Here is a 21,278-nt window from a genome sequence, read left to right as displayed (position 1 = left end):
ATCTATATGGAGGCCACCGGAACTGAACTCTGAACTCTGATGCTCCAAGCTGTAATAGTGTTGCACTAACCTTGGTGCCCAGGGTATCTGGTTAATTGCACATTTTGGGAGTTTGCTTTGCCAAGAATGGCTATAAGAAAACTTGCCCTCAGAGGGGAGGTTGAGAATCGGGGGTATTTATTATGAGAAATACTTGAGTGATTAACCAGAATGAATCAAAGTAAACTCGTTCCATTTGTACTGCACAGTGTCTGTACTGAGTCACATCATTCAGCACATTTGCTGTCTTTATTATCTCGGTAAAGTGAGAGCTGTTTCTAAGTCCAGATCTCAGTGCGTATTATAGCCAGGGCTTTGCAGTGGATATTTCAGCTGGTTTTTGCTTGTTTAACTAATGGCTATTTTTATCCACTAAGCTGGACTGATACTCCCACTGCCAATTGACTAATGATTTACAGGATGGCTGGAATAAACAGTGCAGATTAGAGATCTTGCTGGATCCCTAAGAGTGTGTCTGCCAGGGCAAGGCTGAGTTCAATGTGAATTGCTAAAAGACCATATCTGTGTGGCGCTGTCTAAACAGATTCAAGATTGTTTAATAATGGGTTGAAGTGGCAGATGGAGTTCAACCCAGATAAGTGTGAAGCGGTTCATTTTGGTAGGTCAAATATGATGGCAAAATATAGCATTAATGGTAAGACTCTTGGCAGTGTGGAGGATCAGAGGGATCTTGGGGTCCCAGTCCATAGGACGCTCAAAGCAGCTGTGCGGGTTGACTCTGTGGTTAAGAAGGCGTACAGTATATTGGCCTTCATCAATTGTGGAATTGAATTTAGGAGCTGAGAGGTAATGTTGCAGCTATATAGAACCCTGGTCAGACCCCACTTGGAGTACTGTGCTCAGTTCTGGTCGCCTCACTACAGGAAGGATGTGGAAACCATAGAAAGGGTGCAGTGGAGATTTACAAGGATTTTGCCTGGATTGGGGAGCATGCCTTATGAGAATAGGTTGAGTGTACTTGGCCTTTTCTCCTTGAAGCGACGGAGGATGAGAGGTGACCTGATAGAGGTGTATAAGATGATGAGAGGCATTGATCGTGTGGATAGTCAGAGGCTTTTTCCTAGGGCTGAAATGGTTGCCACAAGAGGACACAGGTTTAAGGTACTGGGGAGTAGGTACAGAGGAGATGTCAAGGGTAAATGTTTTACACAGAGAGTGGTGAGTATGTGGAATGGGCTGCCAGCAATGGTGGTGGAGGCGGAAATTATAGGGTCTTTTAAAAGACTTTTGGATTGGTACATGGATCTTAGAAAAATAGAGGGCCTTGGGTAAGCCTAGTAATTTCTAAGGTAAGGACATGTTCGGCACAGCTTTGTGGGCTGAAGGGCCTGTATTGTGCTGTAGGTTTTCTATGTTTCTATGTTTGTAATAACATTTCCTGTACACAAGTGTAAAGGAGAACAGAAAAAACACAATAAGGAACGCGATAATAATGAAAAGAAATGCAACACAAATAAGTACGTAGTTAAATTGATTGTATTGATGCTAGGTAGAGGAGTGTCAGTTCATTAGTGTGACTGAAAGGAAATGATAAAGTAGGAGTGGTGGAGGTGTGTAGGGGTGGGTTAGTGGCTGGAGGTGTTGATCAGCCTCACTGCTTGGGGAGAGGAACTGGTTTTGAGTCTGGTGGATGCTGCATAGCCTCCTTCCTGATGTTGGACTAGTGACAAGATCTTAGGCAGGCAGTGCTCACTTGATGGACCAGTCTCTCTGACTTCCAGGTGACGTTACTGACACGGAGCTCAGAACTCCAGAAACATCCTGCCCTCTCGTGCTGACTATGTGAAGTTTACCTGTTTTCCTTCTGACCATCCTCCGGTTGCTCTGCTTTCTTCCACATCCCAAAAGCAGAGGGCAGTGAACCTGTGGAATTTGTTGCCACAGACCATAAAACCATATGATGTAGGAGCAGAATTAGGCCATTCGGCCCATCGACTCTGTTCTGCCACTCCATAATGGCTGATTTATTATCTCTCTCAGCCCCATTCTCTGGCCTTCTCCCTGTAACCCTTGAAGCCCTTACTAATCAAGAACTTGTGAACCTCTGCTTTAAGAATACCCAATGTCTTCACCTCCATAGTTGCCTGTGGCAATAAATTCTACAGATTCACCACTCTCTGGCTGAAAGGATTCCTCCTCATCTCTGTTATAGAAGGACATACCTCTACTCTCCTCTGGAACTAGACTCCTTTCCCATAGGAAACATCCTCTGCACAGAGGCCAAATCATTGGATGTGTTTAAAGTGGAGGGCATAGACGGTGTAATGCATTATGTCGTCTGTGTTCTGTGTCAGTTCCGTTGCTGTCTGTAAGGAGTTTGTACATTCTCTATGTGACTGAATTGCTTTTCTTGGGTGCTCCAGTTTCCTCCCACATTCCAAAGATGTACCGTTACGGTTCGTAAGCTGTGGGCATGCTGGTTTGGCATCGGAAGTGCAGTGACATTTGTGGGCTGACTCCAGCACAACCTTGCTCGTTGATACAAACGACTGCGTGTTGTTTTTTCACTGTATGCTTTGATGTTTCAATGTACGTGTGACAAATAAAGCTAATCCTTTTTAATCTTTGATAGGTTCTTGATTAGTAAGGGCATCAGAAGCTACAGTGAGAAGGCAGGAGAATGGGGCTGAGAGGGAGAAAATCAGCCATGGCCGAATGGTAGAACAGACTCAAGGGTCTACATTCTGCTCCTATCTCTTGTGGTCTTACAGCTGTATGAGCTGGGAGGAGAATTGGCCTGTGCACTATAATGAGTCTCCAGTTAGGTGTGTGACAGGAGAATAAGTGGGGGAAGGACAGTTGACGGGGATTTGAGAGTAACATTGAGGGATCAGTGTAAAATTTGTGTTTGAAGATTAGCTTTATTTGTCACGTGTTTCAAAACATTGAAACATACAGTGAAACACGTCATTGGGTCAACAGCCAACACGGTCCAAGGATGTGCTGGGGGCAGCCCACAAGTGTCGCCATGCTTCTGGCACCAATGTAGCAGGCCCACAACTCACAAACCCTAATCTGCACATCTTTGGAATGTGGGAGGAAACCAGAGCACCCGGAAGAAACCCATGCGGTCATGGAGAGAATGTACAAACTCCTCACAGGCAGAGGTGGGAATCAAACCCATTGTCACTAGTACTGTAATAGCATTGTACTAACCGCTGTGTTACTATGCCACCCCTGTAGCAGTAACAAAAAAAAAAGCTGAAGGTGCTCAGCAGGTCGGGCAGCATCTGTGGGGGTGGCAGGGAATGGTCAGTCAACATTTAGGGTACACACAAAGTACACTGCAGATGCTGTGGTCAAATCAAGACGTACAAAAAAGCTGGATGAACTCAGCAGGTCGGGCAGCATCCGTTGAAAAGAGCAGTCAACATTTCGGGTCGAGACCCTTCGTCAGGACTAAAGAAGGAGGGGGCAGGGGCCCTATAAAGAAGGTGGGGGGAGGGTGGAAAACCAATCAGAGGAAAGATCAAGGGGTGGGGGAGGGGAGGCAGGGAGAGGATAGGCAGGAAAGGTGAAGAAGGAATCTAAGGGGAAAGCACTATGGATAGTAGAAGAAGGCAGAGTCATGGGAGGTGATAAGCAGCTAGAAGAGGAGACAGAGTGAAGGTGGGATGGGGGAAGGGAGAGGGAGGGAATTACCGGAAGTTGGAGAATTCAATGTTCATACCAAGGGGCTGGAGACTACCCAGATGGTATATGAGATGTTGTTCCTCCAACCGAAGTTTGGTTTCATCATGGCAATAGACTCACAAGCAAAGTGTTGCCTCACCTGGAAGGACTGTTTGGGGCCCTGAATGGTGGTAAGAGATGAGGTGTAGGGGCAGGTGTAGCACTTACGCTTGCAGGGATAAGTGCCAGGTGGGAGATCTGTGGGGAGGGACGTGTGGACCAGGCAGTCGCGGAGGGAACAATCCCTGCGAAAAGCAGAGAGGGGTAGAGAGGGAAAGATGTCCTTAGTGGTGGGGTCCTGTTGAAGGTGGCAGAAGTTGCGGAGGATAATATGCTGGATCCGGAGGCTGGTGGGGTGGTAGGTGAGGTCAAGGGGGACACGGTCCCTGTTGTGGTGGCGGGAGGATGGGGTGAGGGCTGAAGTGCGGGAAATGGAGGAGATGCGGGTGAGGGCATCATTGATGACGGCAGAAGGGAAACCATGATTCTTAAAGAAAGAGGACATTTGGGATGTCCTGGAACAGAAAGCCTCATCCTTGCAGCAGATGCGGTGGAGACAGAGGAACTGGGAATAGGGAATAGAATTTTTGCATTTGGCAGGGTGGGAATTAAAATTTAAAAAATTTAATTAAATGTAAATGTAATTTACACTTAGGGTAAAGTAGCTGCTTCAGTTCAGTTGCTGGTCACTGGGGTGAGGTGGAAAGTTTGAAGATTCTGAGATTATGTGAAAATCTTCTCATCCAAGTAAAATTTATTATCAAAGTACATGTATGTCACCATATACGATCCCATTCATTTTCGTGCAGACAATCACAGGAATATAAAGAAATACAATAGAATTATGAAAAAACTGTACATAAACTGTTTGGGTTGTTAAGAAGGTGGATAGTGTTGGTGTTCATTAGTTAGGGGATTGAGCTCAGGAGCCACAAGGTAATGTTACAGCTCTATAAAACTCCAGTCAGACCACGCTTGGAATATTAAACCATAAGACAAAGGAGCAGAATTAGGCCATTTGGCCCATCGAGTTCACTCCACCGTTCAATCATGGCTGATCCTTTTTCCCCTCCTCAGCCCCATTCCCCGTCCTTCTCCCCGTAACTTCTGATGCTGTGTCCAATCAAGGACCTATCAAGGTAATGTTACAGCTATATAGGACCCTGGTCAGATTCCATTTGGAGTACTGTGCTCAGTTCTGGTCGCCTCACTACAGGAAGGATGTGGAAACCATAGAAAGGGTGCAGAGGAGATTTACAAGGATGTTGCCTGGATTGGGGAGCAGCCTTATGAGAATAGGTTGAGTGAACTCGGCCTCTCCTCCTTGGAGCGACGGAGGATGAGAGGTGAGCTGATAGAGGTGTATAAGATGATGAGAGGCATTGATCGTGTGGATAGTCAGAGGCTTTTTCCCAGGGCTGAAATGCCTAACACGAGAGGGCACAGTTTTAAGGTGCTTGGAAGTAGGTACAGAGGAGATGTCAGGGGTAAGTTTTTTACACAGAGAGTGGTGAGTGCGTGGAACGGGCTGCCGGTAGCGGTGGTGGAGGCGGATATGATAGGGTCTTTTAAGAGACTTCTGGATAGGTACATGGAGCTTAGAAGGATAGAGGACTATGGGTAACCCTAGGTAATTTCTAAAGTAAGTACATGTTCGGCACAGCATTGTGGGCTGAAGGACCTGTATTGTGCTGTAGGTTTTCTATGTTTTTATGTTTCTGCATTGCATTTGCCTTCCTCACCATCGACTCTACCTGCAAGTTAACCTTTAGAGTGTCTGCACAAGGACTCCCAAGTCCCTTTGCATCTCAGATTTTTGGATTTTCTCCCCACTAGAAAATAGTCTGCACATTTATTTTCTATTTAGTTCTATGTTTTATGTAAACATCATGCATTTGTGCACGGACACCCTCCCAAACAGCTCAGCAGGGTTTCTACCAACACAAGTGGCCAGCCCAGCAAAGGCAGTGTATGAACAAAAACCCCTGCTGAAAGATGCCCGATAGGGACTTGGGGATGTCGTGGGTCGTGGCAGGTGAAGAGCGCAAACTCATTGGGGATCCTGTGGACTGCAGCAGGTGATGGAACAGGGACCCACCAGGGATCCCAAGGATCACAGCAGGTGAAGGAGTGGGACTCATTGGGATCTCACGGACTACAGCAGGTGAAGCAATGGGAACTGATCGGGATCTCACGGACTACAGCAGGTGAAGGAATGGGAACTGATTGGGATCTCACGGACTACAGCAGGTGAAGGAATGGGAACTGATTGGGATCTCACGGACTACAGCAGGTGAAGGAATGGGACCTGGTTGGATCTCACGGACTACAGCAGGTGAAGGAATGGGAACTGGTTGGATCTCACGGACTACAGCAGGTGAAGGAATGGGAACTGATTGGGATCTCACCGACTACAGCAGGTGAAGGAATGGGAACTGGTTGGATCTCACGGACTACAGCAGGTGAAGGAATGGGAACTGATTGGGATCTCACCGACTACAGCAGGTGAAGGAATGGGAACTGATTGGGATCTCACGGACTACAGCAGGTGAAGGAATGGGAACTGATTGGGATCTCACGGACTACAGCAGGTGAAGGAATGGGAACTGATTGGGATCTCACGGACTACAGCAGGTGAAGGAATGGGACCTGGTTGGATCTCACGGACTACAGCAGGTGAAGGAATGGGAACTGGTTGGATCTCACGGACTACAGCAGGTGAAGGAATGGGAACTGATTGGGATCTCACCGACTACAGCAGGTGAAGGAATGGGAACTGGTTGGATCTCACGGACTACAGCAGGTGAAGGAATGGGAACTGATTGGGATCTCACGGACTACAGCAGGTGAAGGAATGGGAACTGATTGGGATCTCACGGACTACAGCAGGTGAAGGAATGGGAACTGATTGGGATCTCACGGACTACAGCAGGTGAAGGAATGGGAACTGATTGGGATCTCACGGACTACAGCAGGTGAAGGAATGGGACCTGGTTGGATCTCACGGACTACAGCAGGTGAAGGAATGGGAACTGGTTGGATCTCACGGACTACAGCAGGTGAAGGAATGGGAACTGATTGGGATCTCACCGACTACAGCAGGTGAAGGAATGGGAACTGGTTGGATCTCACGGACTACAGCAGGTGAAGGAATGGGAACTGATTGGGATCTCACGGACTACAGCAGGTGAAGGAATGGGACCTGGTTGGATCTCACGGACTACAGCAGGTGAAGGAATGGGAACTGGTTGGATCTCACGGACTACAGCAGGTGAAGGAATGGGAACTGGTTGGATCTCACGGACTACAGCAGGTGAAGGAATGGGAACTGGTTGGATCTCACGGACTACAGCAGGTGAAGGAATGGGAACTGGTTGGGATCTCACGGACTACAGCAGATGAAGGAATGGGAACTGGTTGGATCTCACGGACTACAGCAGGTGAAGGAATGGGGACTAACTGGCGACCTGCGAACTACAGCAGGAGAAAGAATGGGCTCTCACCGATTGCACTCTTGCATTTTGTTGATCTCGTTGGTTTGGACTATCAGCTGTTTCTGCAGCTTGTTGGTGGAGATGGAGTTCTCCCAGAGCCGAATCTCCATGCTTGACGTCTGGTTCAAAACCTGTGGAGCAGAGGACATGGGTTAAGACTCAGCTCTGCGGATGGGGAGGGCAGGGGAGGGGAATGGTGTTTGTGGGAGCTGGGGGAGCAGTGAGACAGAGAACATGGAAAGGGTGGGATGTAGTGGGTAAGCGGGTTGAGATGGTAGGGAGGGGCAAATGAGGGCATTAATGACATGTAATATTGGCGCCAGAAGCAAGACAATACTTGTGGGCTGCCCCCAGAATATCCTTGGACTGTGTTGGTCATTAATTCAAATGATGCATTTCACTAACATGAGAGATTCTGTAAATACTGGAAATCCAAAGCAATACACACGAAATGTTGGAGGAACTCAGCAGGTCTGGTATCATCTATGGAGATGAACAATTCAAGCTGAGACTCTTCATCAGGTCTTGGCCTGAAACATCAACTGTCTATTTACTCCTCTCCATAGATGCCGCCTGACCTGTTGAGTTCTCCAGCATTCTGTGTTTGTATGTTGCTATAAATTGCAGAAATGGGTTCATGGACCATCAGAAGTCTGACAGCGGAGGTACCTCTCTCGTTATGTTAGCAACTACACTACTGTGCCACCCTTTCGTCCCACCTCTCCCCAAATCCCTCTTCCACCATGCAAATATCCCTGGACATTTCCTGAAATGCTGGTTCCCCCTCCACCCCTTTACAGGAATGAAGGTGGAATTGGAGCCCAGAGAACCAGCAGGGTCAGGGAGCATTGCTGTTCTTTGGCTGGAGTTCACCGAATTCCCACAAGGTCCCATTGGACCCATCTCAGCAGAACGTGAAGGCTGGAATGATTAAAGCAGTCATACTAAAGGCCATTGGCTGATGGTGAACTGCAGCAGGGTTCTGTCCCCAATGAATGTAACAGCCTCCATACCTGCAGCTGCCACTAAAGACACAGCAAGGACAGTGTCCCAGCATGGACCGGATTGGTGCTGTTTGATGGTCTGGGCCTGTACTCGCTGGAGTTTAGAAGAATGAGGGTGGATCTCTGTTGCAGATTTAAAAGCCCTAGTTAGACTGGATGTAGAGAGAATGTTTCCTATAGTGGGTGAGTCTAGGACCCAAGGACACAGCCTTAGAATAGAAGAACATTCATTTAGCTCAGAGCGGAGGAGGAATTTCTTTAGCCAGATGGCTGTGGAGGCCAGGTCATTGAGAATATTTAAGGCAGAAGTTGATAGGTTATTGATTAAACAGGGTGTCTAAGGTTACAGGGAGAAGGCAGGAGAACCGGGTTGAGAGGGAAAATAAATAAGCCATGATTGAATGGTGGAGCAGACTTGATGGTCTGAATGGCCTAATTCTGCTCCTGTGTCTTAGGAGTCTTGTATTGTGACTGTCATTTACTCTCACTAACGACACAGCAGGGAGAATCTCCCAGCCCATATAGAAGGGGGAGGGTGTAGATTTGGCCTCAATTCGGCAGATAACGGAGAGGCTACTCGATGCATCTGGGAAGTTTCTTAGACATCTTGTATCTAAAGTCCATTTACCCACGACTTCTTTAAATTCAACAGCCAATAAACTTCTGTCCACCCCATTTTCACTACTATCTGTCCTCCAGCCTTCTGGAGGCTAGCAAATTCCTGACTTGCTTTACCTCTCGTATGCTCCCTGCATGGATCTCCCTACAACGTGGCAATGCTCACTTATTCTGAACTCCTGCCAATTAAGAAAATAGTGTCCATCTCCTCAACTCTACTTACAGATCCCCTCTTCTACCTCCCCCTCCTCGACCATCTTCACCTCCCCCTCCCATACATCCACACACTCTTAATGGTTGTCCGAGTTACTGTCACCTTCCTGTCAGCTTGAACCAGTCTGGCCATTCTCCTCTGACCTCGCTCATTAACGAGGCATTTTCACCCACAGAATTGCTGCTCACTGGATGTTTTTTTTTGTTTTTCACACATTCTCTGTAAACTCTAGAGACTGTTGTGCATGAAAATCCCAGGAGATCAGCAGTTTCTGAAATACTCAAATCACTCTTTCTAGCACCACCAATCATTCCACAATCAAAGTCACTTAGATCACATTTCCTCCCCTTTCTGATGTTGGTCTGAACAATAACTGAACCTCTTGACCATGTCTGCATGCTTTCATACATTGAGTTGCTGCCACATGATTGGCTGATTAGCTATTTGCATTAACGAGCAGGAGCACATTTGTACCTAATAAAGTGGCCAGTGAGTGTAGATCAGCATGTCGAGATGTGGTGAGGTTTGCGGAGACTTCAGGGCCTTGAGCCCAGATGGCTGTCAATAACCGGAGTATTCAAGAGGCTAGAACTGGAAGTTCACAGAGATCTCAGTGGAGGTCATGGAGCGAGGGAGAAATAAGATCAAGAAAGGCGTTCTATGCCAAGAAACTGTCAGGCCACAGCCTAAACTTGTCTTGAAAATGGGAAGAAGTCTGAAACTCCCTCTCAGTTAAAGCTGTGGATGCTGGGCTGAGTTAGACCATAAGCCCACAAGACATAGGAGCAGAATTAGACACTTACTAATCCTATCAATCTCTGCTTTAAATATACTCAATGATTTGGGTTCCATGGCCGTCTATGGTAATGAATTCCACAGATTCATTACCCTCTGGTTAAAGAAATTCCTCCCCATCTCTGTTCTAAATGGACGTCCCTCTATTCTGAGGCTGTGCCCTTTGGTCCAAAACTCCCCCACCATAGGAAACATCCTCTCCATGTCCACTCTATCTCAGCCTTCTAAAATGTGATGGGTTTCAATAAGATACCCCCACCTGCATTCTTCAGCTTTTTTCCGAGAAATGACCAGGAGTCATGAAACGCTGCTCATACATTAACCTTTTCATTTCTGGGATGATTCGTGTGAACCTCCTCTGTCCCTGACCACATCTAGAGTTGAAATGTTAAGGAGTGAGATTATTCTTTTATCAGTGGTGGTGGGTAGGGGTGAATGATAAAGCCGGGCCTGGAGCCAATGGGTGGCAATAGGTGTGGGTTGGGACATTGGTGCAGTACGGTACAGTCAGGTGGCACGGTAGCATAGGGGCTAGTGTAATGCTTTACAGCGCCTGTCATATAATCAGGGTTCAATTCCCTCCGCTGCCTGTAAGGAGCTTTGTATGTTCTCCCCATGACTGTGGGTTTCCTCCAGGTGCTCTGGTTTCCTCCCACATTCCAAAGACATATGGGTTAGTTAACAGGAGTTGTGGGCATGCTATGTTGGCACTGGAAACGTGGTGACACACGTGGGAAGCCCCCAGCATATTTGTGACACAAACAATGCATTTCACTGGTTGTTTCAATGTTTAGATGCACGTGACAAATAAAGCTAATCTTTAAGTCTGCAGATGCCGGCAATCTTGAGCAACGCACACAAAATGCCCCAGGTCAGGCAGAGTCCGTGCTGGGGAAAAACAGTTGATGTTTCGGTCTTAGATGGAAAGGAAGTGGGCAGAAGCCAGATTAAGAAGGTGGGGGGAAGGGGAAGGAGTATAAGATGACAGTGAGAGTTGAGAGCAGGTGAGGGGGAAGATGGGTGGATGGGTGGGGGAATGCAGGGAGCAAATTAAGTGAGAAGCTGGGAGGGGAATGGTGGAAAAGTTAAAGGGCTGAAGAAGAAGATGAGAGGACAGTGGACCATGGAGGAAAGAGAAGGAGGAGGGGAATCAAAGAGAGGTGATGAGCAGGTGAGCAGGGAACCAGACTGGAAAGAGAGGGAACAGGGAAGGGGGAAAATTTACCGTGTCTTTCTCTTTCTCGTTCGGAGATCTGAAGGCAGCGGGCAGAGCATACACACACCTCACCTGTGCTTCAATGTCAGTCAGCCTGCGGGTCTGCTCTACCGTCCGGCTCAGCAGGTTGGAACTAATCTCCAGCATGGTCGCTGTGTGGTTCCGTACCACGCTCTGTTGTAGCTGGACCATCTCCAGCTGGATGCTGTCCTGCAGGTAGCTTTCAAGCTGCAAGAGAGTTCAAACAAGGATGATTGAAGTGGTGTGCCGCAGGGATCGGCGCTGGGTCAGTCGTGACGTCATCTACAGTGCATCAATGATAATGTGGTAAACTAGATCCGCAAATTTGTGAGTGATACCAGGATTGGGGGTGTAGTGGATAGACATGGACTAAGTATAGTCAGCATGGCCTCATGCATGGTAAGTAGTGTCTAACCAATCTTGTAGAGTTTTGTGAGGAAGTTACCAGGAAAGTTGATGAAGACAAGGCAGTGGATGTTGATAACACAGACTTTAGTAAGGCACTTGACAAGATCCTGTATGGGAGGTAGGCGAAGAAACATCAGTTGATCGGCATTCAAAATGAGGTAGTAAATTGGATTAGATATTGGCTTTGTGGGAGAAGCCAGAGAGTGGTAGTGATGGCTGCCTCTCTGACCGGAGGCCAGTGACTCTGACCGCAGCTGTTTACAATATACATTAATGATTTAGATGAAGGGATTAAAAGTAACATTAGCAAATTTGCTGATGACACAAAGCTGGGTGGCAGTGTGAAATGTCAGGAGGATGTTATGAGAATGCAGGGTGACTTGGACAGGTTGGGAGAGTGGGCAAATGTATGGCAGATGCAGTTTAATGTGGATAAATGTGAGGTTATCCACTTTGGTGGCAAGAACAGGAAGGCAGATTACTATCTAAATGGAGTCAAGTTAGGAAAAGGGGAAGTACAACGAGATCTAGGTGTTCTTGTACATCAGTCAATGAAAGCAAGCATGCAGGTACAGCAGGCAGTGAAGAAAGCTAATGGCATGCTGGCTTTTATAACAAGAGGAATTGAGTATAGGAGTAAAGAGGTCCTTCTGCAGCTGTACAGGGGCCTGGTGAGACCCCACCTGGAGTATTGTGTGCAGTTTTGGTCTCCAAATTTGAGGAAGGACATTCTTGCTATTGAGGGAGTGCAGCGTAGGTTCACAAGGTTAATTCCCAGAATGGTGGGACTGTCCTATGTTGAAAGATTGGAGTGACTGGGCTTGTATACACTGGAATTTAGAAGGATGAGAGGGGATCTGATTGAAACATATAAGATTATTAAGGGATTGGACACACTGGAGGCAGGAAGCATGTTCCCGCTGATGGGTGAGTCCAGAACTAGAGGCCACAGTTTAAGAATAAAGGGTAGGCCATTTAGAACAGAGATGCAGAAAAACTTTTTCACCCAGAGAGTGGTGGATATGTGGAATGCTCTGCCCCAGAAGGCAGTGGAGGCCAAGTCTCTGGATGCATTCAAGAGAGAGTTAGATAGAGCTCTTATAGATAGCTCCTATATCATCGATCTAGATGATAACGTGGTTAGCTAGATCAGCAGTTTGTGGATGACACCAAGACTGGGGTTGTAAGTGGACAGCGAGGAAGACTATATGGCTTGCAGTGGGATCTGGACCAACTGGAAAAATGGAAGGTGCAATTTAATGCAGACAAGTATGAGGTGTTGCACATTGGGAGCTACACAGTAAACTGAAGGACACTGAGGCTCGTGTTAAAACATAAGGATCTGGGAATACAGATCCATAATTCCTTGTAAGTTCCATCCTAGGAAGACAAGGATGTCAAGAGAGTTTTTAGCACATTGGCCTCCATAGGTTAGGAGTATTCCCTGGAGCACAGGAGAATGAAGGGAGACTTGGTAGAGGTATATAAAATTATGAGGGGTATAGATACGGTAGATGCAAGCAGTCCTTTTCCACTGAGGTTGGGTGGGACTAGAACTGGAGATCATAAGTTAAGGATGAAAGGTGAAATGTTTAAGTGTGACCTGAATGGAATTTCTTCATTCAGAGGGTGGTGAGAGTGTGGAACAAGCTACCAGTAGAAGTAATGGTTGTTGGTTCAATTCTAACATTTAAGAGATGTTCGGATAAGCACAGGGATAGGAAGGGTACGAATCTGCTGGAGGATCTCAGTGGGTCAGGCAGCATCCGCAGGGGAAAAGAAATTGCTGATGCCTCAGGGCAAGGCGTTGCTTCGGGAGCAAAGTGGAGTCCCGATAGAGGGTCTTGACGTGAAACATCAACTATCCCTTTGCCTCCACAGGTAGCATCAACCTGAGTTTGTTTTCAGTGTGAGTCTGTGCTCTCCACATCGTCCTCATCAGAATAGAATGGATGCATGCCATCCTCAAGGCCAAGGAAATGGTTATGTAAAAGACGATCCCTCGATACCCTCCCTAGCAAAACCTATTGACTTCAATACAAAGGGACCTACCACGTGAGAACTTCCTCATTTCACTCTGGTACAGCCTGGTTCTCATTTATAAACAATAGACAATAGGTGCAGAAGTAGACTATTCAGCCCTTCGAGCCTGCACCGCTATTCTGAGATAATGGCTGATCATCTGCTATCAATACCCGGTTCCTGCCTTGTCCCCATATCCCTTGATTCCCCTATCCATAAGATACCTATCTAGCTCCTTCTTGAAAGCATCCAGAGAATTGGCCTCCACTGCCTTCTGAGGCAGTGCATTCCACACCCCCACAACTCTCTGGGAGAAGAAGTTTTTCCTTAACTCTGTCCTAAATGACCTACCCCTTATTCTCAAACCATGCCCTCTGGTACTGGACTCTCCCAGCATCTGGAACATATTTCCTGCCTCTATCTTGTCCAATCCCTTAATAATCTTATGTGTTGTAATCAGATCCCCTCTCAATCTCCTTAATTCCAGTGTGTACAAGCCCAGTCTCTCTAACCTCTCTGCGTAAGACAGTCCGGACATCCCAGGAATTAACCTCGTGAATCTACGCTGCACTTCCTCTATAGCCAGGATGTCCTTCCTTAACCCTTGATGCACCATCAATAACTCACGCTGAGACTTAGGAAGCGAGATATCGGCTTTTATTGACTGGAAGAATAAACAGCACTACATCCTGGGGAAAATGAGGGAGAGCAGCAGCCCACAGTCGCCTTTATACAGGGGTCTGTGGGAGGAGCCACAGGAGCAGTCAGCAGGGTCTGTGGGAGGAGCCACAGGAGCAGTCAGACAGGTATATCTAGTTCACCACAACCCTGGAGACCAAAACTGAACACAATACTCCAGGTGTGGTCTCACCAGGGCCCTGTACAAATGCAAAAGGATTTCCTTGCTCTTGTATGCAATTCCCTTTGTAATAAAGGCCAATATTCCGTTAGCCTTCTTCACTGCCTGCTGCACTTGCTCATTCACCTTCAGTGACTGATGAACAAGGACTCCTAGATCTCTTTGTATTTCTCCCTTACCTAACTCTACACCGTTCAGATAATAATCTGCCTTCCTGTTCTTACTCCCAAAGTGGATAACCTCACACTTATTCACATTAAACGTCATCTGCCAATTATCTGCCCACTCTCTCAGCCTATCCAAGTCACCCTGAATTCTCCTAACATCCTCATCACATGTCACACTGCCACCCAGCTTAGTATCATCAGCAAACTTGCTGATGTTATTCTCAATGCCTTCATCTAAATCGTTGATGTAAATTGTAAACAGCTGTGGTCCCAATACCGAGCCCTGTGGCACCCCACTAGTCACCACCTGCCATTCCGAGAAACACCCATTCACCATTACCCTTTGCTTTCTATCTGCCAGCCAGTTTTCTATCCTTGTCAATATCTTCCCCTCAATGCCATGAGCTCTGATTTTACTCACCAATCTCCTATGTGGGACCTTATCAAATGCCTTCTGAAAATCGAAGTACACTACATCCACTGGATCTCCCTTGTCTAACCTCCTGGTTACATCCTCGAAAAACTCCAATAGATTAGTCAAGCATGATTTGTCCTTGGTAAATCCATGCTGGCTCGGCCCAATCCTATCACTGCTATCTAGATATGCCACTATTTCATCTTTAATAATGGACTCTAGCATCTTCCCCACTACTGATGTTAGGCTGACAGGATGATAGTTCTCTGTTTTCTCCCTCCCTCCTTTCTTAAAAAGTGGGATAACATTAGCCATTCTCCAATCCTCAGGAACTTATCCTGAATCTAAGGAACATTGGAAAATGATTACCAATGCATCCGCAATTTCCAGGGCCACCTCCTTTAGTACCCTAGGATGCAGACCATCCGGACCTGGGGATTTGTCAGCCTTCAGTCCCATCAGTCTACTCATCACTGTTTCCTTCCTAATGTCAATCTGTTTCATTTCCTCTGTTACCCTATGTCCTTGGCCCATCCATACATCTGGGAGATTGCTTGTGTCTTCCCTAGTGAAGACAGATCTAAAGTACTTATTAAATTCTTCTGCCATTTCTCTGTTTCCCATAACAATTTCACCCAATTCATTCTTCAAGGGCCCAACATTGTTCTTAACTATCTTCTTTCTCTTCACATACCTAAAAAAGCTTTTGCTATCCTCTTTTATATTCCTGGCTAGCTTGTGTTCATACCTCATTTTTTCTCCCCGTATTGCCTTTTTAGTTAAGTTCTGTTGTTCCTTAAAAATTTCCCAATCATCTGTCCTCCCACTCACCTTAGCTCTGTCATACTTCCTTTTTTTTTAATGCTATGCAATCTCTGACTTCCTTTGTCAACCACTGTGGCCCCTTTCCCCCCTTTGAATCCTTCCTTCTCTGGGGGATGACCTGATTTTGCACCTTGTGCATTATTCCCAAGAATACCTGCCATTGCTGTTCCACTGTCTTTTCTGCTAGGATATCCGTCCAGTTAACTTTGGCCAGCTCCTCCCTCATGGCTCCATAGTCTCCTTTGTTCAACTGCAACACTGACACCTCCGAGCTGCCCTTATCCTTCTCAAATTGCAGATAAAAACTTATCATATTATGGTCACTACCTCCTAATGGCTCCTTTACTTCAAGATCACTTATCAAATCCTGTTCATTACACAAGACTAAATCCAGAATAGCCTTGTCCCTGGTCGGCTCTCGTACAAGCTGTTCCAAGAATGCATCCCATAGGCACTCTACAAACTCCCTATCCTGGGGTCCAGCACCAACCTGATTCTCCCAATTCACCTGCATGTTGAAATCCCCCTTAACTACTGCGACATTACCTTTGCCACATGCCAATGTTAACTCCCTATTCAACTTGCACCCAATATCCATGCTACTGTTTGGTGGCCTGTAGACAACACCCATTAGGGTCTTTTTTCCCTTACTGTTCCTCAGTTCTATCCACACAGACTCTACTTCTTCTGACCCTATGTCCCCCCTTGCAAAGGACTGAATCTCATTCCTTACCAACAGGGCCACCCCACCCCCTCTGCCCACATTTCTGTCCCTATGATAGCACGTATACCCTTGCACATTCATTTCCCAGGTCTGATCTCCCTGCAGCCATGTCTCCGTTATCCCAACAACATCATAGTTACCTATTCGCACCTGAGCTTCAAGCTCATCCGCCTTATTTCTGACACTTTGTGCATTCAGATATAGAATTTTTAGCCCATTTCTCCTCTCTCTGTTTAAATCGTGCCTATTGTGCTTAACCCAGCTCCCCGAACTCCCATCGGGCTATACGCCCCTTGAATTTTGTTGTCCTTCCTAAATTTACTTATTCTTTCTGCAAGTTTAACTCCATGTTCCGTCAGACCATCCCTCTGTACATGTGTCCTCCTTATCACTTGTTCCGCCTCACCTTTCTCTACTACACACTTAATATTCCAGAACCGTGTAGTCCCCACCTGTCCTTTATTCTTCATCTCGCTATCCTCTCTCGCATTCTGGATCCCCGCCCTCTGCAAATTTAGTTTAAACCCCCCCAAGAAGCACTAGCAAACTTTCCTGCAAGAATGTTAGTACCAGTCCAGTTCAGGTGTAAACTATCCCGTCGGAACAGATCCCACCTTCCCTGGAACAAAGCCCAATTATCGAAAAACCTGAAGCCCTCCCTCCTGCACCATCCTCTCAGCCACATATTAATCTGTATAATCCTCCTGTTCCTTGCCTCACTCGCACGTGGCACAGGTAGCAATCCTGAGATAGTTACCCTGGAGGTCCTGCCCTTCAGCTTCGCACCTAACTCCCTGAACTCACTACACAGGACCCCCTTACTCATCCTACCCACGTCGTTGGTCCCTACATGGACCACAACATCTGGGTTCTTGCCCTCCCTCTCGAGAATAACCTGCACCCGATCTGAGATGTCCCGGACCCCGGCACCAGGGAGGCAACATACCATCCGAGACTCCCGATCTTCCCCACAAAATCTCCTATCCGCCCCCCGACTATAGAATCCCCTATCACTACCACTCTCTTCTCTTCCCTCCTCCCCTTCCTAGTTGAGAGTCCAACCTCAGTGCCAGAGACAGGACCACTGCAACTTGTTCCTGGTAGGTCATCCCCACCAGCAGTATCCAAAACGGTATACTTATTGTTGATGGGAATGGCCACAGGGGTGCTCTGCTCTCTCTGTCTGCCTCCCCTGCCTCTCTTGACTGTCACCCATTTGTCTACCTCCTGTCTTTTCAGTGTGACTACCTCCCGATAACTCTTATCTATCTCTGCCTCTGCCTCCTGAATGATCCATTTCAAGGATGTGCCATTACCCTGGCAAACTCAGCAGATGAAGCATTGTTCTGTATCAACCTAGTGAGTAACTTTATTGTTTACTCATAACTGCAGAACAGCACAATCTCCAGAGTGAGCTGAAGAATGAGCCCAACACTGGGAACCGGATAAACCCCTTCTCATGGTCTGATAACCTCGAGTTAACAACGGGACATTTGAAGAAATACTTGTAGGTCTGTGCTTTCGATTGATATCAGGCCCTATAACTGTAACCAGATGGTAGGTGCACTTCCAATCAAAACCACCATCACTAACTCTCCCAAGTCAATTCTAACAATTCACTGAACTGTCTGATAACATAGGGAGGCAGTCAGCCAACGATTGAGGAAGTCAGTAGATCCAGCAACTTGAGACGCTAGTAATAAGCGGCCAAACTGATAAAAGTTTGGAATTCCTTACAAAGTTCTGGAACTCCACCATGGACAGTGCCAAGTCTGCCTGCGAAAGGAGGAGGGTTGAGCGTGGGGCTAGCAGCCCCATCCCTTAAAAACCCAGAGCTACAGAAACACCAACAGGGTCTCCAAGGGCATCACCCTTGGGAGGGTGGAGGAATCTTTGACTGATTGGGCTACACCAGGGCCACTGGTAAGGTGCTGTCGGAGGCTTTTGCCTTAATATGGATGATGAGCTTAAGAAGAAGATAAAATTCTAGAGCTAGGGGTTAGGGATTCATATTCAGGCTCAATTATTTATCACAGGTACATCAAAAGAGTTTTTCATCATAGAGTCATAAGAGAAGAAACAGGCCCTTCAGACCATCTAGTCCATGCCAAAACCATTGAAGCTGCCTACTTCCATCGACCTGCACCGGGACCACAGCCCTCCATAGCCCTACCATCCATGTGCCCATCCAAACCTCTCTTAAACATTGAAATCGACCTCGCGTGCATCATCTGCACTGGGAGCTCGTTCCATACTCTCATGACAATCTGACTGAAGATGTTTCTAGAAACTTCTCAGTTTCCAGCAGCAGGTGTCACATCGTTTGAATCTGTCTATTTTATAGATTAATTGTTATCACTGGGATGTTGTTATCTCTAGTCTGAGTACGAGATGACCACAACTGCTTTTTCCTTTGTCTTTGTTCTTTGTTCATGTAATACTTAATAAAATTGCTGGCAATAAGTTTTGTGTCTCATCCTTGACTTCTGAATCGCAAAAGCATCACAAAAGCAACACTAACTTCAAACTTCAGTCCATCTTAATCCTTCAGCTTTCAGTTGTTCAGATTTTCCCAACAGGTACATACTCAGTGACACCATTGCCCACCCACTTCTTCTCCATTCCTTTCCAGTCCTGATGCAGGGTCTCAGCCCAGAAAACATCGACTGTTTCCAGACACTGGCAAATTTCTACAGGAGTACCAAGGGGAGCATTCTAACCGGCTGCCTCACCATCTGATATGGGGACAGGGGGCACCGCACAGGATCAAAATAAGCTGCAGAGATTTGTAAATTCAGTCAGCTCCATCATCCCCAGCATCCAGGACACCTTCAAGGAGCAATGCCTCAAAAAAGGCAACAGCCATCGTTAACACCCATCATCCAGGACATGCTCTCTTCTCATTGCTACCAACAGGGAGGAGGTACAGGAGCCTGAAGACACACACTCAGTGGTTCAGGAAAAGCTTCTTCCCCTTTGCCAGTAGAATTTTCAATGGACATTGAACCCATGAAGACTACCTCACTACGTTTTTGCACTATTTATTTAATGTGTGTGTATATATAGTCATTTACAGTTTTTTATATTATATATTGCATTGTACTGCTGTTGCATAACAACAAATTTCACGTCATATGCCGGTGATATTAAACTGATTCTTATTCTTTATTCCTCTCTTTGTACTGCCCTTGTAGCCAGAGTATTGTATGGGATATCTACAAACACAAGGGCTTCTCACATTGTAAAACGGGACATTCAATATAAATTTATTGGAGTGGAAATTTGTGAATTTCAGCAGGAGCAGTTCAGTACCTATGTCGCCTGATCATTTATCCCAGGGCTGTTTGTTGGAGTTTGCATGTACAACTTACTGTCGATAGCACACTTTGTCTTTCTCTCGGTAACCCTATCCACAGCTCAGACTGAACAGAGCATAGCGCATCATTTACTGTCACCATGGAGATGGCCGTTTTGGAATAAACTGGATTGGTAACCAACAGTAACCGTTATGTATTTAAGTACTGGGCATTTATCTGTCAGAAACCCCCAGGGAAGCAGGAGTGGTAAGAAAGAGTTCATAACTGTGCCGAAATGCAAACTAAAGGGAAAAGTTGAATAGTTTAGGACTTTATTCCCTGGGGTGTAGAAGATTGAGGGGGGGGGTTTGATAGAGGTACACACAATTATGAGGGGTATAGATAGAGTAAATGTAAGCTGGCGTTTTCCACTGTGGTTGCGTGAGACTAGATCTAGAGGTCATAAGTTAAGGGTGAAAGGTGAAATATTTAAGGGGAATCTGAGGGGGAAGTTCTTCACTCAGAGAGTGGTGAGAGTGTGGGATGAGCTGCCAGTGGAAATGGTGGATGTGGGTTTGATTTCAACATTTAAGTGAAGTTTGGATAAGTACATATATGGGGAGGGAGGAAGGGCTATAGTCCACGTGCAGGTCAATGGGACTAGCCAGATAACTGTTTGGCACAGACTAGATGGGCCAAAGGGCCTATTTCTATGCCGTAATGCACTATGACTCTATGATTCTATGATTCTATAACCGAAAGTGGCAGGGTGATATTATCGTGACTCCCCCATGATAAGAAACGTCCTCTCTATGTCCACTCAAGCTAGGCTTTTCAATATTCAGTAAGTTGGAATGAGATTCTCCCTCATTCTTCTAAACTTCAGTGAGTACAGGCCCAGAGCCATCAAACGTTCCTTAAATATTAACCCTTCCATTCCCAGACTCATTCCTGTGAACCTCCTCTGGACCCTCTCTAATACCAGCACATCTTCTCTTAGATAAAGGACCCAAAACTGACCAATGTCTTATAAAACCTCAGCGTTACATCCTTGCTTTTATATTCTAGTCCTCTTGAAATGAATGCTAACATTGCAGTTACCTTCCTTACCACTGATTCAACCTGCAAGTGAACCTTTGGGAAATCCTGCAGAAGGACTCCCAAGTCCCTTTGCACCTCTGATTTCAGAATTTGCTCCCCATTTAGAAAATAGTCTACCACCAAAGTGTATGACCATACATTTCCCTATACTGTATTCCATCTGTCACTTCTTTGCCCATTCTTCTAATCTGTCTAAGACCTTCTAGACTCCATTTCCTCAACACTTTCTGCCCCTCCAGCTATCCTTGTGACATCCAGAAACCCTACCACAAAGCCATCAGCTCCACCATCCAGATGACATTGGAAATGACCTCTGAACTCTGATGCCTGAGCTGTAATAGTGTTGTGCTAACCGCTACACCACCAT

General features: G+C 46.4%; 1 protein-coding gene across 1 annotated transcript in view; it reads right to left on the bottom strand.

The window, feature by feature from the left end:
* Positions 1–21,278, bottom strand: part of LOC140736264 (angiopoietin-4-like) — a 106,952-nt gene that overhangs the window by 61,505 nt on the left and 24,169 nt on the right. The window contains exons 2-3 of the mRNA XM_073062209.1: positions 11,146–11,301; positions 7,236–7,357 (exon numbers count right to left, since the gene is read on the bottom strand). Coding sequence (XP_072918310.1) covers positions 7,236–7,357; positions 11,146–11,301 — 278 coding nt within the window. The remainder of the gene's footprint in view (positions 1–7,235; positions 7,358–11,145; positions 11,302–21,278) is intronic.

This window comes from Hemitrygon akajei, chromosome 11, assembly GCF_048418815.1.
Source record: "Hemitrygon akajei chromosome 11, sHemAka1.3, whole genome shotgun sequence".
NCBI lineage: Eukaryota > Metazoa > Chordata > Chondrichthyes > Myliobatiformes > Dasyatidae > Hemitrygon > Hemitrygon akajei.
This window is presented reverse-complemented; position numbering and strand designations above follow the sequence as displayed.